The 19,576-nt window shown below is 34.2% G+C and overlaps 1 protein-coding gene across 1 annotated transcript in view; it reads right to left on the bottom strand.

The window, feature by feature from the left end:
- LanA (laminin subunit alpha) overlaps nucleotides 1-19,576 on the bottom strand; it is a 402,631-nt gene that overhangs the window by 167,160 nt on the left and 215,895 nt on the right. The window contains exons 24-31 of the mRNA XM_081744326.1: nucleotides 19,374-19,536; nucleotides 18,108-18,228; nucleotides 13,202-13,366; nucleotides 10,082-10,319; nucleotides 7,787-8,024; nucleotides 4,641-4,869; nucleotides 3,592-3,719; nucleotides 1,315-1,439 (exon numbers count right to left, since the gene is read on the bottom strand). Of these exons, the coding sequence (XP_081600452.1) occupies nucleotides 1,315-1,439; nucleotides 3,592-3,719; nucleotides 4,641-4,869; nucleotides 7,787-8,024; nucleotides 10,082-10,319; nucleotides 13,202-13,366; nucleotides 18,108-18,228; nucleotides 19,374-19,536 (1,407 nt within the window). The remainder of the gene's footprint in view (nucleotides 1-1,314; nucleotides 1,440-3,591; nucleotides 3,720-4,640; nucleotides 4,870-7,786; nucleotides 8,025-10,081; nucleotides 10,320-13,201; nucleotides 13,367-18,107; nucleotides 18,229-19,373; nucleotides 19,537-19,576) is intronic.

Raw genomic sequence — 19,576 nt, 5'->3', positions numbered from 1 at the left:
AATAGATAGCAGAAACTACTAATAGGCCTATATTGTGCTCGAAAATTACTTCATTATTGATATAATAAAGTAAGTTGGGTGTGTAGCAGAAACGAGGCTTTCTTACATTAAACTACATTGTTTGTAACCTTATCTCCTTCTTCCTAAGGTTACTATTTGAAGGGATAGATAACTTGAAACCTGCTTACATTCTTGAATAGTTTCTGAATAACAAAGTGGCTAGTTTCAAAGGGCTAAAAGCCCTTTACTTCCAAAAACAATTCCAAGAAGATGACATGACTTGACCATTCTGGGTTATAGTTACACTTGTAACCTGGTGACGGGGTCGTCATGTATTTCCTTTCTATTTTGGATTACGATGATGTCAATCATGTCGATGATGACAGTCTGAGTTGGAGTGCAATGAAATAATGCATTGTTTTAAAATATATCTGTATAAAATTTCCGTACGAAACCCAAATAATTACTTATTTTTAATTGGGATCTCTAAGAGACCCCACAGTATCTCTTATGCTGTATTTTTCACGGTAACACACAAGGGTTAATGATGGGATTGGACTAAGAACTCGATGTGCCAGAGGTGCGAACTCTGAGCCACCCTATCTAAAGGAATAAAGATCAATTGCAAAGGAATAAAAGAACAATAACATCTACATGCAGTGTCGGACTAACCAAATTGAGGGCCCTAGGCGCGGGTCCTTAAGAGCTCCCTGGATATATAAACACGTCAATCGCATAACATGATAAGTGCCAAAATCATATTTTCTGTATCGAATAAATATATAGTATAAAAACAGATCGCAAAACAAGTTACAATGAGACTGAGGCAATCAAACGTAATCGTTAAGTTATTTCAGTGCAAGCGAATAAGCGTAATGAGCCGTTACAGACTAGAGGGGGTCTTTGCTAAGTACGAAGTTTTACTGGCTCACCGGGCCATATGAGCAAGGAAGGCCCGAGAAGACTTCTTTCGGAAAGATGAACTTAGGCTTCCGCAACCTTTTTGGTAGAAAGACCAAGAAAGCATTTGCGATCGCAAAAATACGACCAAGACCTACAGGTCCTGCGGAGCCTTTCGGGCTTTGCGCCCTTAGCGATTGCCAAGTAGCCAAAGTAGCCAGTCTGGTACTGTCTACATGGTATAAAGTCGTTGGCGCATTCATTTAAATGCATTTAACAACAACAGTTTGTGCAGAGTTGATTAATACACCACTTTTGCTGCTAATAAGCAGCAAACATTCCTGAAGGTTAATAATTGACATATCTTTTATTTGTAAAAAGTATATCGATCACAAATTGCATAAGAAACAACACCTTGAGTCTCCGGACGCCCATAGTATCCAGCAGCACAAGATTCACAGCGAGGACCATAGTAACCAGGGAAACAATCACAACTGATGCTTAAGCCATCATTCGTTACTTCGCATCCATAGGCAAAACTGAAAAAGAGAATAAAATTTATTAGTCTACAATCGCCATGTCTAGACGAAATAAGAACAACTAGAAAGGAAAATAGTTATAAATATTTAGATACTAATTGACATAATTGCTACACCGTTGTGGTTTCTTTTCATTTATTGTTTATTTGTATCCATTATCTAATATAAATCTTTTATGGGTTGGCATCTGAATAATTGAAAGTTTATAACAAAGTATCTAACGTGTTTGTTGAATTTCAGAATTCATTTTCCAAATCACTACATTAGATCTACTTCATGGCTAAGCGGTTAGCGTGTGCGCGCCTTTGGCGTGGGAGACCCGGCTTCAATTTTCGACGGGAGCTCCTCTTGTTCGGATTCCACGTTAATAAGTAGGTCCAAGTCTCATATAACCTCGTTGCTGAAAGGGACGTTAAACTCAAAATCTACTCAACCAAATCACTATATTTATTGCTTGTTGTAACTCTACCTAGAGTGCATTTGTTTCTGAAATGCTACAACGGTGTTCACATTTTGGATTCGTTCACATACGACACCAACTCCTTCGATGGGCAACAAATCGTAAGATATATTTGTGTCAGATTTTTAGCTGAGGTTTGCTCAAACATAAATGGGGAAAGTGTAACACTTTCTGATTATGTTCAGATGGGGTCCCTGTAACAACAATCATTAGTTTAGCTTTCTGTATTGTAACGAAATAATATTGCTTTATAGGCCTTGCCAATCCCATAATGTTTTATATATTTCTCTTTCTTTTTTGCTTACCCTGATCAATATTAGTAGTATTCTGGAATTTTGCTGAAAGCCGTTTATAATAATAATTTGCAAGCCTTAACCAACATGCTGTAGTTCAGTTTCTCTCATAATATGTATGTTCAAAAGACAAAACGTGTCCAAAAGTTATATAATTGCAACAAAATAGGCTTAATTTGTATTTTACGAGAAATAAACTATTGCATAGCAAACGAAATTCATTATATTTTCGTATATGGATTTAATTGTTTAATCAGTAATCAACTTTACGAATGTAATATAATCACAATTATTAAACAATCGATTTAAGTAAAGAAGCGTTAAAGAATATTTTAAAAGAAGCAGAAACCAGTGACACTGAGAAAGTAAGTTTCTGTTTCAATACAAAAAGATTTAAACACAGGTTCGTAACTAATATCACATTCTCCTCAAAAATAACTACCTAACTAATACTATGGCCTATGGAACCCGGAGGTTCAATGCCGACTTCATAAAAGCTCCCATTGACTTCCGTCCTTAGCCAACTGGATCTAGCTTCTACTATGTATTCCTATTTCTGATCCATCTTAATATTGTCCTCCCATCTGCACCTAGCTCTTCCCAATGGTCGTTTCTCGATTGGATTTCCAGTTCAAACTTTGAAAGCGTTCCTACTTTTTACCATTCTGCCTACATTACCTGGCCACCTGAGCCTCCTAGATTTGATGGCCCTAACAATATTTGGTAAACGATATAAATTATGTAGTTCCTCGTTATGAAGTTTCTGCCATTCACCATTCCCGTTCCTCTTGGGTCCGAATATTCGTCTTAGGATCTTGTTCTCAAATATTTTCAGTCTGCGTTCTTCCCTCATAGTAAGCGACCATGTTTCGCAACCATACATCACAACAGGCATGATTATCGTTTTATATATATTTTAAGCTTCAAATTCCTCGACAGAATCCGCGACGACAAAAGATTTTGAACTGAATAATAACACTAATTTTCTGCTTTAAGTCGACATTTAATTTCTATGTAAATATGGATTTGGTATGTTAATATTGACCCTAGATATTTTAAAGTATCCACTTTATCGAAAGTATTATTTGATATTTAATGTATCCATAATTTGAAGTATCTTCAAAAATAAACAATGAAAATTCTTAACATATTTATTCACATTTAAAAAAGTATGATCATAAATCAGTTGTAGTTCTTCGACCATATTCTTAAGAGTTGCTATTATTGAACTTTTCAGTTAGCAATAATAATACCACATTCAGCAGAAGCTTGCTTTAACCTTCAGCATGCACTTTACTTATGAATTTTTGTAATATTATACATAAAAATAAGCATGCCACTACTCTGACTCGAGTTCTACAACTTCTTGACTAATGGAAATATTAAGTATACAACTTACTTGTTAGAAACAAGAGGTAAAGGACAAGCACATATCAAGCAATCAAAAGGTGTCCCTAGCGTTGCATCTCCATGATGTCCAACAGCACACTTTTCACAATGATCTCCTGTTGTATTATGTTTACAATCCTGAAAAAGATTATATATATATATGAAAAAATGATATATAGTTAATGTGCAAGATTCAATGCAATAGTACCAGAATTTCTAAACTAGAATGGTGTAAAGTGAATTACAGAATAATGTTGCAAAGGACAAAAACACATTTACTACTAAATCATGGTTGGAAACAGGTTAATAATATTAACGAGCACAGAATGCCATCATGATTATATACATATGGTGTAATAGGATGGGAATAAATGATTGCTTGAACTATAAAAGATTTGGTTTCTGAGACTAGGCATGTTGTTATTGAGAAGCAGTTGTAAAAAAATATAAATGCAGTATAACCACTATTTAATAAATTGCTTGGGGAATATTTTCCTTAAATGGGAAGTCATATTTACAGTTACCAACAAACACCTCTTGAAAGCTAACGTGTTCGTAACTACTCCACAAGGTTAACAAATGAATTCACAATGAATTTTAAAAAAAAATCTTCGGTAAGAATATGTGAATACATTGCTCCCGGTTGTGTAACAAAATACCTGATTTCTTGAAAAACACACAAAGACTTGCCACATTTTAAAAAGATCCACTAAGTAAAAGCTAATATGTTACAAATGAGTGTATGGATTGCAAAATTTAATCTTAAAATTTGTGTATATAACTTGCTGTCATGAAAAAATAAGTCGCTAAGAATATTAGCTATATACCATAATGAGAGTCTTTCTATTTTTTAGTTTATGTAAAACATCTATTCTTTGTGAAATTTAAATGTATAAAATATTAATTTATCTTTAGTTCGGTTTCGTAAGTAAAAGCGTTAATAAAAAGAAAGAAAAGAAAAAAGAAGGAAAAGTAAAAAGCTAACTGCAGAATAATAGACACAGTTCCTGTCCTCTCACATACACACACACACAAAGTATCAAAGATGAGAATAATTACCGTACAAATTCCAGTGATCGGATCACAGGTATCAGCATGACCATGACACTGGCAAGGTACACAGAATCCTCCGTAGGGCCCCGTTTGAGCTCTGAAGTAACCTGGAGCACATTCTTCGCATGACAAACCTTTGTAATTAGGTGGGCACAAGCATTGCTCAACAGATGACGCTCTAATGCCGTTTGGATTATATGTTTCGACTGCTATATCCAAAGAGACATCTTGGAGCCTGTAATAATGGTGCTCATAAATTTTATTGTTTCAACAGGTAAAAGTACCAGAAAATTTTAAAAAAAGTTTTAAGCACAATTTAAATACTAGTAATAAGTATGTACGCATGTCTGCACCCTAACTTTTGTATGGATACCGCATACACCGATGCACTTTGAACTTGGATTTATAATAAGTTGCATAGAGTACTGTGAGCACTTGAGACTGAGGGCCTATCCTGGGTACTTGCATAAGCACATGTTTGTTTGTCTTGTGTAAGGTGCAATCAACAGACCATACGTCAAAAGAATATCATTAATCATGTATTACCTCAAAATCACAAAGAGATGAGACGTTCAATCTCATGCTTGAAGAAGCCTGTGAGCTACTGACAAAACCACATCTTACCACATATTTCATTTCATTTCATTTTATTTATCCTCCATTCTGTACAAACTTGGAAATAATTTTCCGATAGTACATGGGATTCGTCATGGTTAATTGATGCAGTACATATATTACACACATTTGTTAAACATAATTCATACTTTTATACATTACAGTAATTTGAAATATCATTATACCAATACTACAGCATACCTTATACATAAATGCACCTATCTTGTTACTTTGCTACTACTATTTACATTGTGACTATTTAATTGATTACATTCATCTATTGTATAAAAGCAATGTGACAATAGGTATTCTTTTAATTTTCTTTTGAATGTAACATTAGACTTGATTACCTTTAATTTGTTTGGTAACTTATTGTATAGCATAATACCAGCATATTTTACTCCCTTTTCGTACATTGCTGTTCTATGGTTTGGTGGATGAAAATTAGTCTTTTTTTCTTGTGTTGTATCCATGCACGTCTCCGTTTGCTGTGTACTCATTTATATTGGGTCTTACAAATTCTATTAAGCAATATATATACAAACACTGTAAAGGTAGTATAGCTAGTTCTTTAAAATATTTCCTACAGGACTCTCGGGGTCCTACACCAGCTAGGATTCGTACAACTCTTTTTTGAAGAACAAAAATATCTCTACTTTTTACAGTATTTCCCCAAAATATTAATCCATATCTTAATATAGATTCAAATGAGCAGTAATATAATATTTTTGCTGTATTTCGGTTTATAGTATTTTTGATGGTTTGTACGGCAAAACACATTTTTCTTAACCTATTCGCAATTTTTTCTATATGATAATCCCATTTTAAATTTGCTGATACATGTACATATGTCATCGTCCGATGCAAACATATGTATACGAATGTGCCTCTACCTCTCTAAAGTGGAAATCGTATGGGGAGAGACCTAGGCTGTAGGAAGGATGATGGTGGGTTTCCTAGCCGAATCAGCAACATCAGGGATAATGACACGATCACCCTGTTCTGGAAGCATCGTCTTGCACTGACATCTATCTAGAAATCTCTTGTGAACGCCAACACACGTGAACGTGACATGCTACGCTAACATTACACAGCAGCTATGCGACGATGAATTTGGCATACCCCAAGTCTCTCGGCAGTCAAGAAGCGCACCATACGTCTCAGTTCTTTCTTACCCGCGATTTATGACGCTCGACGTAAGTACGAGGGTTACTACAAAAGTCATGGCAATTAATTTTTTTTACGAGAATGGGGACGAAGCGAGACATTCTGAAATATGCAAGTGGAAAGTTAGTAACTACGTAAACGCTACATGTAAGAAGTGTGTGAACATACATATCTCCATAGCACCAGAAAAATGAGTATAATGAATTGTTCGTTTCATACATATTTTACCATGAATTAAATTTCAAACCATTACAATTACAACTATGCTTGTGAATAAAACCTTCTCGCGCGATGGAGATAAGAAATACCCGAATATAAGTGTAATTGTAATTCCAATCGTTTGTCCTAAGTATCGGGTACCCTTACTTCCAATATGCACAACACGCGACAGGTGAGCAAGTGCAAGTTGGTGCTATGCTTCATAGGGCCCCCACCAGATGTCAGTGTCCGTAACAAACGTCAGTGTTCCCAAATTGCGCGCCGTGAGACTTATACGTCATGCTCTGATATTATTTGACTGTGTCTCATAAATTAAAATTTCTGCTTACAATTTCTGACTCTTTTGGTGAAAAAAAGAAAGAAAAAAAAACGATCGTTGGTACTGCTGTCAAAAACCGGTTATTCTAAGCCTCTCTAGATTGCTTGAGAAGGAAAGAGGATGTAGTTCAAAATCGTGAAGCAAAATTCGTAGAAATGTAGAACAACTATAGAAGTATCCGACTCGAGGCTTGCCCTTCGGACGTATAAATAAAAATACAGTGCACAACTACTGAAATTATTATATGATGAGACAGCTTTTTTTCAATGTGAATGTATCACTCTTCCAGTCTTACTTTCTTAAGATATTTTTGAAAAGTACTTAGAATAGTCGAATATTGACTGAATTGTGGTACTTTGAAAGAGACTTGAGTTAAAAGGTAACGAATTTCAATCAAAAACACAAAAAATACTGATTTTAAAAGTATATGTGCTAACGAAAAGACACAAGTCATTTGACAAGCCATACTCCTTTTAAGCTGTAAAGACAGATAGCTTATATATATATATGACTGTATTAGTTTACTTGCACCTACTTGTTTGTGGGATTACGCTGCACCACTAGCTATAGTAAACGTATTTGCCATGTTCTATAGTGGTATGCTTTTCTAGTCAACAGGATCCAATATATCTAAAATCATGCAATGGTTTGTTATTGTAATAATTACAAAGATATTTAATTTCTCATTACTGATTTTCCGAGCTTTCAGTTCTTAACTTAGGATTTATTCAAGAACGTCAAAACAGCTATTTAAAGTAAAGAGCTGTGATAATACGAAAATAAAGCATAAAAATGCCACAAAGAATAGCTCCCATTACACAATGATTCTTACCTTGCAAGAACGCTTCCTTCCCAATAAGTTGCTCTAATATAAAGCCCATTAAGATTTTGCAACACTAACATTATTTGTTCTCTTGTTGCCGGTAATCCTGACGGTTGAAGAAAATTTTGTTCGACAATGTCCACACTTGCTGTAAATTCAATAGATGCTGCTGGTTGTTCCAGTGAGAAATACAATAAATGTATTCCCGCTCCATGCAGAATCACGTCTGCTCCACTAACAGCACCTCCTGTAAAAGTAAACTTGGTAAGTAATGTAATGATTAGAGACCGGATATTAGGCAAAATGCCTACTTTTTAATATTAAAGATATGATCAAAAATAACGTTTTAAAGTTTATATGCAGGGTCATAGTTTCAATTTAAGTCACTTTTATTTTGCCTATTTTGTTCCTTCTTGCCTAAATAATTGCTTTAGCGCCTAATATTGCCTATTCTATGCATTTTCTTGAAAGTAAGACTTTATTGGGAAAGAAGTATATAATTTAGCATTTCAAGAAAGGATTCTGCCTCTTCCGAGAAATATAAGTGTTGTTTGTAGTGATAAAATGTCGTAAAACTTTGGGCTGCTATGTGTACTGATAAAGTGCTGTAAAACTTTGGACTGCTGTATGTACTGATAAAGCGTATAAAATTTGGACTGTTATGTGTAGTGATAAAATATTGTATAGAATGTATTTACCAAATATATATGGAATGCATGTCAAGCTTCGTTTTTATATATACAGTAAAACAAGATAGGTATTTTTCTATATTCTTTCAACACTATCTATGACTTGAATTTATTTTTTAATTTATTGAGTATTTATCTTGATTATTTCGAGTTACATTTTAGTGCCTATTTTCTAAAATTTTAATTCCTGTTTGCCTGCCTGTTTTCCAGGTTTTTAATGCCTATACATCCGGTCTCCACTAATGATACAAGCTGACGAATTTTTACACTTGAAACTTTGAATTGAAAAATCTTTGAGTTTTACGTCGCACGGTTATGCCGGTTAGGCTAAAGGAGACGGTGATTATGAGAAATGAATGGAATGGTGGTATGAGGAAAGTGGGAGGAAACGGGAGAACCCCGAGAAAACCCACGCACATGGTGTTTGTCCAACACAAAGTTCACTTGGCGGGAGCAGGGTTTGAACCCGGGACCCCATGCACCAGAGGTGAGCGCTCTACCACTGAGCCACCGCGGCCCAAACTTTGAATTGAGTATACAAAACACATATATATGTAGGATAAAGGAAAGGACACATGAAATTTAAGGATAACCGAAGTGATCCGAACTCAGAAGCTCCCAGTGTGCAAAGCTATGGAACAGTCTCTGTTGTCGAGCCGAGGCTGTTAATGGTGAAACTAGTCTTCCAAACATAGGAATCTATAATTCTTAGAATGGGCTAATTGCCCACCGAATTTCGTTCAGATCCGGTTCATAGTTACCAAGAAATAAAGTGCCACGTACAAAGCGAGCCGGGCCCAGTCTGTCTGTGGCCGAGCCCGGTTAACAAGTATAGCGGGCTTTTATTTCTTAGACAATGGGCTACTTGCCCATCGAATTTCGTTGAGATTCAACCAGTAGTTGCGGAGAAATAAGGTACCACAAATACACATACATCTGGAGTGAAACTAGAAGTTCCCATATCCTTACTCCAGGAGCTGAAAACGATATCAAGAGTTCGTTACTCTTCTATTTATTTGTCAAATGGACAATCAGGGAAAAGCTGAATTTGAATACTATCTGCGCAACCTGATTTTCAAACTGTACATCGTACATCTGAAAACTGGAAATCAGAGAAAGCATGTCTATACACATTTTCATTCACTCAACTTCCTCTATGAAACGACAATAATTTTAATGCAATTCCTGTGAAATATAAGATCAAATGGTCACACAATTATATACTGAATACGTGACTATTGTAACCTTTAGTCGGAATAGTATGTGGCAATATTAATTGAAATCTGCGAGTTCTGCACTTACAATATACACTGGACCTGACAGGCCCCGGTTGCCCGTCAACGTTATAAAAATGTTTTGCCCGGATAACGGTTAATTTGTAACACTTTAGGCTACTGCCCAAAACATACTTCCTGTTAAATGTGTTACTTCCTTCATTTAAACAACTCTTGGGAAACTCCAAGACATTTTCTAGCTAAATACTACAATTTAACTTGGAATTTATGCGTTATCTATTTTGAGTCATGATTTATTAAACCATTAGTTAATCATTTAGTGTTGATCCTTAAACGGTTACTAATTTTGACCTTGTCAGAATACAGTTTCTGATACTAACCAAAAATTCCTGAAGTATAAAAGATGGTATAATTCAACGCGCCTCCATAACTGGTCAACTGGTTACCCAGATAGTCAGCTGGAGCAGCAAAATAATAAATTCTATCAATATGCTCTGAAACATCAGCTTCTACTGTTGCATCATCGAAATATTCTGGTAATGTTGGAAGAGGTTCCACAACAACTGTTTGATCTTCTAGCGCTATTAATGCCATATGCCAATCTTCCATGCGAGATACCTGTACAAAATAATGAAAAAAAAACTTGAGTAAATATAGAACATAATTTTACTTTACAAACAATGTGTCAGAAAATAGTTAATCTTAAAATTTCATTATTTTAGGATAATATAATCAAAACCTTTTGGATAATGGAGAATAGTAGGTTAAATTATGGAAAGAGAGAATAAAAAACTACAAATATAACTGAAAGTAATACAAGGTGATCCCGGGGGAGTTGCTGGATTTCCAGCAGGTGCCTCTTCCCAGCAGGTGACAGATAAGGGAAGATCCATCAGAATGGTGCGTACCGGAAATCTCCGCGGCGTACCAAAGACACTGCTTCCTTGAAGTTAGTGGAGAGATCCACAAAAGCTAGGGGGAAGTGAACCCCAGCAGAAAATTCCTGGCCCTCCAGGTTGGGAGTTGTGCATAAAACTAAGGACCCAATCACAGAAAAATACAACTTGTTCAGAAATAGAAACCAGACCCTCGGGAAAATGAAAAGAATTCCATGTATAGGAGTAGGAAACGGAAAAGTGATTTGAGTATAGCGATGTGAAATGTCCAATCAATGTTAATATCTGGAAAAACGGAAGAAATAGTAAGAGAAAATGTCACGAAGGACATAGATGTCATAGCACTTCAAGAGCTACCATGGGCAGACATTAAGAAAATTAACAAAGTATATTACATCATTTAATACAGCAGAACACAAGAAAAATACTTGCTAGTTTGGAACAGGCTTCACGATATCTAAACATGTAAGAAATGAAGTACACAATTTAGACAGATAAAAGAGAGTATAAGTAAACTAAGGATAAAAGGAAGATTCAGAAATATCACCATCACAACGGCACATGCCCCAACAAAGGATAAATACATGGTAGTAAACTTATATTTCTACGAGAAACTACAAGAAGTATATAAAGAGACTCCCACAACATAGCAATAATAATAGAAGACTTCAATTAAAAAGTAGAAACAAATGATACACGAACCAAAGTCACAGGAAAATATTTACTATATGAACAAGGTAACCAGAATGGCGGTCTCATACAGTTTGCAATAGAGAAGATTTTCACAATTAAAATCACATGTTTCCCTTACAGAGAGTTCACCTAGAAACCTGGAAGTCACTGGATGACAAGACGGTCAATCAGATAGACTACGTTCTCATTAACAACAGACATTCGTTATCTATAACGGAAACAAGAAGTTACAGAAGATATGACTGTGACAGAGACTACTATTTGAGCAAAGATAAACTTAAAGAGAAAATTAGTAGAAAATTCATATATAGGAAAAACATGAAAACAAACAGAGATATGGATCATTTTAAAAAAGAAGGAAAAGGAACAAGAATAGAAACACAGAATAAAAATGAAAATTACACAAAACAACGAAAGAAAGAGGAATATCAATAATGCAAGAACACTTATAACAAAATAGAATTAAAGAAATAATTAAAGACGCAGTAGAAGAAACGGTAGGACGACGGAAAAAAAGACAACAGCGGTTCGACGAAGAATGCCAAGAGGCAATAAAAAAGAAAAACGAAGCAAGAAAGAAAATGATAAAAGATCAATGAGAGCGAGCATAGAAGCATAAGGGAAATGAGAAGGCAGGTAAACAAAATGTATACGAAAAAGAAACAAGATATGATAAAACAATGGAAGGGAAAAGTTGAAGAGACGACTGATGAAAATAAAACAAGTAAATTACATACCACAGTACTCAGAAACACAAATTAAGAACTCTAGGTACAACCGCCTGGATTCAAAGACAAGAAGGGGAAAATAATTTCATATAAACAGATAATCCTATAAAGATTGACAGAATACTTCAAAAAGCAGTTAAATCCAATTAGAAACAAAAGGGGAAAGAGAAAGACAACAATCGGAAGAAATGAAGAGAGGAAGTGTAGTAGAGAAACAACAACAAATAGAAATTCCAAGCGATGAAGAGGTAGAAACGGATATTAGGAAACTCAAAAAACAATAAAGTGCCCGGAGAAGACAATATAACAGCGAAGCTAATAAAATATCCAGGAACAGAGATGATGAAGGAAATAGGTAACATTATAAAACAAATTTGAGAATAAGAAACAATAGGATTCGAATGGAACGTGGGGATATTATATTCAATACACAAGAAAGGAGACAAAAATGGCAGCTCAAATTACAGACGAATAGTACTACTGAACAGTCTATAAAAATTTCACAAGCATACTTAATAATAGAATAAAATAATTTAAGAAGGAATAATCGGAGAGTATCAAAGTGGATTCAGAATAAACAGAGGCACAATAGGTCTACCATTTGTGATGAAATAGTTAATATAAAAATGCTACGAATATGGAATAGACTTGCATATTCTGTTCATAGATTACAAACAAGTATTCGACAGTATAAATAGAAATAATTTACTGCAGGCACTAGAACACTTCAGGATAATAATAATAATATTTTAGAAAAAGTTACCAACTTGGTTTAAATAATCCTGGAACAAACTAGTCCAAAAGTGAAGATAGACCACACATTAGAAGAAGAATTTGAGTATACAAAGGGAGTGAAACAGGAATATGGGTTGTTCACAACTTTATTCATAATAGCCCTGCATATTGCAATACGACAAATAAACAAAGGGACACAATCATCAATAAATCCATCCAAATATACGCCTACGCAAACGAGATCGCCATCTTAAAGAAAAAGGGATATGAACTCAGGAAGCTTTACAACGAACTAGAGAAAATGATAAATCCACTAGAACTGGAAGTAAATACTAGGAAAAAATATCACCTGACAAAAAAAAAAAAAAAAAAAAAAAAAAAAAAGAGAAAAGTTTGTAATAGGATGTTGATTGACACCTCTACATCATAATTATGCAATAAAACTTACCTGTGCTCTGAACAGTGAAGAACTGACGCAACGGGATGTCTTTCCGAAACAGAAACATTTAGTGCAACCATCTGGGTTTTTCTCCTCCAAATTAAATGTACCCTCTTTGCAAAGATCGCAGCTCTGTCCATAGACGTTGTTTTTACAAAAGCACTCAGCTGTGAACTGAAAAAAAAGGATTTTAAGTATGCGGAGATGAAAACTTGAAAGATTGTATATTAAGCTTAGGGTTCTTCATGACAATAAAACATTTAATAGGGCGTTAAAAAGAGACACCACAGTTTACAATTTAAAATTATTTTGAAGTGATGGCCACGCACGAAATACAATATTTCTCAGTGTGCTGTAGCAAAGACCTCTCACGTGACAACAGGGATGAAAATTTTCCCGGAAAATTTTCCGATTCATAAAAGCATACTCCACTTATTCCTACATCGTTGTTTAGTCGAGATGTGAGGTGGAAAATTTTCTTCTATATTTTTCCGGAAAATTTTCCGTTCTTAACAAATATCAGTGATTAAGTAACAATTCGTCAGTATTCATAAAATTGATTGAATTCATATATAGAAACGTTAAAAAGTGAAAGATCGTTGAAAGAATCTGAAAATTTTCATGGCTCAGACAATTTTCAGTACGATGTAAGAACTAGTGGAACAATTTTCCATGAATCGAAAAAATTGTTTGTCCTGTACAATGAAAATTTTCCGGAAAATTTTCCGATTCATAAAAACATATTCCACTTATTCCTACAACGTTGTTTAGTTGAGATGTGAGTTGGAAAATTTTCTTCTATATTTTTCCGGAAATTTTTCCGTTCTTAACAAATATCAGTGATTAAGTAACAATTCGTCAGTATTCATAAAATTGATTGAATTCATATATGGAAATGTTAAAAAGTGAAAGATCGTTTAAAGAATCTGAAAACTTTCATGACTTAGATAATTTTCAGTACTATGTAGGAACAAGTGGAACAATTTTTCATGAATCGAAAAATTGTCTGTCCTGTACAGTGATTAAAATTTTCCGGAAAATATTGAAACGGAAAATTTTCCGATTCGTAAAAGAATAGTCCACTTATTCCTACATCGTTGATGTGAGGTGAAAAATTTTCTTCTATAGAGAGAGAGAAAAACTGTGGTAAAATTTTATTTCCCAACTTAAAATACAAAATTTTCCGGTTCCCGAAAGCTAATTGGAAAATTATAATTTGTTGCTGACTAACTTTCCTCTACTGAAATTCAATTTCGTAGCTCTATGACAAGTTAAATATAGTGGAAAATTTTCCACCTAACATCACTATACATAATATCCAAGTTTGTCAGGCCTATGAAAAGTGTTTTCCACTTGTTTCTACATCGTGATTAAAATTTTCCGATCTATGAAAATTCCTCTCACTTGTTTCTACAGAGCAATAAAACTTTCCGATTTAGAAAACAGTTGTTTTACTTCTTGCTTCGAAATAATGAAAACTTTCCGACTCATAAAAAAAATCTTCAATTTTTCCATATAAGGCAGGAAATATTTCGATTCATGAACAATTGTTTAACTTGTTCCTACATAGTACTGAAAATTGTCTGAGCCATGAAAATTTTCAGATTCTTTAAACAATCTTTCAGTTTTTAACATTTCTATACATGAATTGAATCAATTTCATGATTGCTGAGGAATTGTTACTTAATTACTGATATTCTTTTAGAACGGAAAATTTTCCGGAAAAATATAGCGGAAAATTTTCTCGAAAATTTTCCGAAATGGAAAATTTTCCGCGGAAAATTTTCCGCCTCACATCACTACGTGACAAGCAGTGCTAATTAGCAAAGTAAATATGAAAACAAGAAAGTACCAAGAATCATTAATACATATCTTCGTGAATACTTATGACTTAGAAATGTGTCTTGTGATGTTGATAAATGTAATATATAAATGCTAGCAGAAGTGTCCGTTCTTCGCACGGGAAGAATAAGTCGGGATACATATAAAAGCAGACATTTAAATACTATAGAAATTGACCTTGTTTCACAAACGGAATTTTCAAAAGCACCGAACCACATGATCGGCCATTTTAAATGAAAACATTGTTTACCAAATTTCTCACTTCCCAAATTGTTTCTTAGTAAAATGAGAAATGCTCTCAATTTTGCACAGTATCATTAATGTAATAAATAAATAATCTGTGGCATTAATGTGTTCTAATAAAAAAAAAAAAAAAGATAAGCGTGGATTCGAGTCCTGACCCCACTGTAATATCATCATCTTTATTTCCAGCTGTTTTCTTAAACAAAGCGTTTCTCGAACTTTTTCAAGTGGCAATTACTTTCATGGTCAGAGTGTTCTACAAAGCATCGTATTCTTGTCGCCTTATGCAAATTTATCGTTAATATTTTGAACATATACCACTATACCATTGTACTTATATTTTTACAACAGCGATATAAGTAAAACTTTAGCCGCAAAAAATACAGAAGCAGATGTAATAGATATCAGGTTTATTCATCTACAGTAAGACAGTCTTATCCCTAAGAAATACTACCATGTACTCTTTCAGTATCAATTTAATTCTTTTTGCTTCTCAAGCATAACAATAAAAGCAAAGACGCGTACCAGATTTAGAATTGTGCCATGTCAGCTTGAATCAATCTATCGCGTCGGATCTCAACCTACCCCTTCCAATCAGGAAGTGAATGACGATATCTGCTCACTTGCAATAAATTCGACCCACATAGTATTCAATATGTGTTGGAAGAGCGAATACTAAAGCGAGGTATTGGTAATATATAGGCAGAACCATCGTAGTAAAATGCAACAACAAGCGACTACCAAGCCAGAGGGAGCAATTTAGCTCACATAGCAGTGAGAACGGAAGCCACACCCATGCCCAGAAAAGACGAATGCAGGCACACACGGTGAATCAAGGTGGCTGTTACTTGACTGATTTTGAATTGTGTTAACAGGTTGACTGCCATGAGCATCATATGTGGTGCTCACTTTATTTTTCTGTGGGGCCATGAGCACCATATATGATGCTCATGCTCGATATCACAAATTACAAACCTATTCAGGTTCTTGAGCATCATATATGATGCTCATTGTCACAAATTATTGTGAGACCATAAGCATGACATATGATGCTCGGCTCCCATTGGTACATTTTCGGGAGAAGCAAAATATCGCGACAAAAATGTGACATGACTATCCATAATTGAGCCAAAGGTAAGAAGACATTTATGGCCTCCTGGGAGCAGTACCCTCAAATCACCTTGGCAGTCAACCTGTAAAGAAATAAGTTGAGTCACTGAAACTAGTTAAGTTCGAGTAATGCCTTGTACATTAGATACGTGGGGGACTAATCGCCCCGCTTTCGATAGTCTTCGAAAATTGTATGCTGACCACTCATCGCTAGAGTGATCGTTGAGACTGCGACGCGTTCTCTTGGGATTTTAATACAAATGAAGTGCTTTAGGCAAGCTGTCATTGTGGATAATAAGTGGAAATGAGGACTCTGCCTTGAGTGATAGTGCCATCCATGAATAGATATAGTTAGCACAGTCTTATTTAAACCTTTTGGGCTACGAGAATGAGGTTAATTTCGACAGTGATCCTAGTGCAGTGTTTACCCAAACGTATTTGCAAACATTGCAAGTAAGCAAGGATAAATGAGGTATTAAATATTCTTCGCGCTATCATTAACTTCTAACTTCAGCAAAACTAATAGGGTTTATTCGAGCACATTTCTGCCGGCTTAATTCCAAGCCTGAGATTTTCCAAACTATAACTAAATATACATTTTAATCCTTAGCACAGACCAACAACTAAAATTTAGTACTAAGTTAATAACGACGTTAATGACTTTTTGACATGAGGGATCCGTCAAGCGTTACAAATCAGCTATTCCCATTTTAAACACTGCAATACTCACCACGATACTCTTAATTAAAATCCTCTTAATTTCATATTGCTATTAATAGAGGAATATATAATTATATCCATATCTATCTATCTATCTATCTATCTATCTATTTATATATATATAATATATATATATATATATATATATATATATATATATATATATTTGAAGGCTATGAAAAATATTTATAACATATCTATATAATCCATTAGAATTTGTATAATCTTAAGCTTAATACATTATATAACCTATTATTTATATATATTCATAACTGAAAGTTATCAAGAAATTTTATAATAATATATCTATAGAATTTGTATAGTCTTTACCTTATTAACTTATATATTCTATGATTTTTATAAATTCATAACTGAAAGTTATCAAGAATATTTTACAGTAATATATCTATATAATAGATTACAATTTCTATAGTCTTTAAATTATTAAATTGTATAATCTACTATTTATATAATGGAAAACCTGTCTGAGATTCTCAACTGTAGTTTGTGTGATATGCAATTCACTTGAGATTTATTTTTTTCTCTCCTGCTTTGAACGTATGTTCAATCTAAGAGAATCACAAGAACATACTTCATGGATTACTTGCGATCCGCGGTCGACAATTTGAGAAGCATTCGTTTAGCCATTTGGGTATAACTCTGGAACAAAGAATGCTCTGAGAATATCCCAGATACGGTGTTAAATCGCACTTTTAATTTAGAATTGACCGTGCTCTTTTATGTAAGGATTCTACTGCTGGGTGTCCTTTCTCCAGAACTATATATATAAGTATCACACACGGTTATGGCAACTTTTTTATGATCTCTAACAAAAAATCTCAAACGATGAATCGCTTTGGCACATGATAAAATTAAGCCAAGAAACAACAAAAATATAGATATATTTTACTTAAAGGAACTGTAGTACTTTTGTAACTAAATAGAAAGAGAGTAGCACGAATACTATGGCAAATAAATTATCACTTATTAATTTACTTACTTGATCACAAATCTCAAACGTCGTTCCTCTCAAGTCACAGTTGCATAGTTCACATTGTGGGAAAAGCCAATAGCCATCTAAACAACGATCACATGATCTGCCCACTACATTAATCTTGCACCTATTGAGAAAGTAAATAATTGTATATTCATTAAGATGAGAAAACACAATTATTTCTTCCAAATCTGCTAAATTAATTTTCATTCATTCATTCATTGTTTTTCATTGTATGATTATTATCTACAGAGAATGAAGAGCTTATTTTCGAAAGAGAACAATTTTCATACCAGTTTTTCTTTTAAATTGACTTTCAAGGTTTCTGAATCTATGGGACGAATTCTGTCGGATTACGCGAAGAGTTTATGCAAGTAAGTAGGTTTTTGGAAGAAATCACAATGTAAAATTAGTTGTGTCTATATATATAAAAAATGGAATATATATATATCGTTCATTCACTTCTACCATAAAATTACCAACTGCGGAACATTTCATTCATCCAAATTCTTTAAGGTAAATGTAAATAGTGTCAACCACCAACAAATAACACCACTTTATTTTTTATCTTTATTTTATTTATTTATTAGAGTGGTCAACGTTCATAATAACTCTGTCCAATTCACAACTTGGATATTGAAACCTTGTCCAAAGAACACAAGCTTGAAGCAATAACTATAGAATCACTCGTGCACTATTTAATTATTTTATTTCTCTTATCATGGAGACTACTTAATATTACATTTTAGCAACATGCTTTCAAAGAAAAATCTCTTTCAATAATAATCGAAACTAAATGTAGTTTCGAAAAAAAAAAAAAAAAGGTCAGGGCACGACACAAATTTTCTGATGCTTTACTTTTATCGACTAATCCTATTCTGTAGTTATCAATGAATTATTTATGAAAAAGGAATGAAATCTATATAGAAACGCTTAGAAGAAAATCGCACACACACACACAGCATTTGGAATGAAATTATAAGCTTCCATATGCTTACGCCGGAAGCTAATAATGAAATCTTTAAGTTTACGTCCCACGGTTATGCCAGCTAGGCTAAAGGAGACATTGTTGATGAGATATGAATTATTTGGTGGAATGCACCAGAGGTGAGCGCTCTACCACTGAGTCACCGCGGCCCCAGGCAGCTAATAACGAGTTGATAAACTTACCCTTAACTTGTTTCATACAATGACATAAGTATTATCACTACAAATTTGTAATTTAAATTCAGAATGATTACTCTAAATATAATTTTCAACTATGTGACTTACTTGCAATGTCCTGTCAAAAGATCACATTGAAGGTTTCCTCTGTCTACTCCCAACGGACTGCAGTTACATTCTTCACAGCCAATAATAGGATCAAATCCATAAGTATACGGTTCACATTGGTCACATCTTTCACCCGTAACTCTAGGTGGACAAATGCACGCACCTTTAAGAGAAAAAGACCTACTTAAGTATTCTAACAGCAT

Source organism: Thermobia domestica, chromosome 17, assembly GCF_964235325.1.
Source record: "Thermobia domestica chromosome 17, izTheDome1.hap1.1, whole genome shotgun sequence".
NCBI classification, from domain to species: Eukaryota; Metazoa; Arthropoda; class Insecta; order Zygentoma; family Lepismatidae; genus Thermobia; species Thermobia domestica.
The sequence above is the reverse complement of the archived record's forward strand: the minus strand, read 5'-3'. Positions and strand labels throughout refer to the sequence as shown.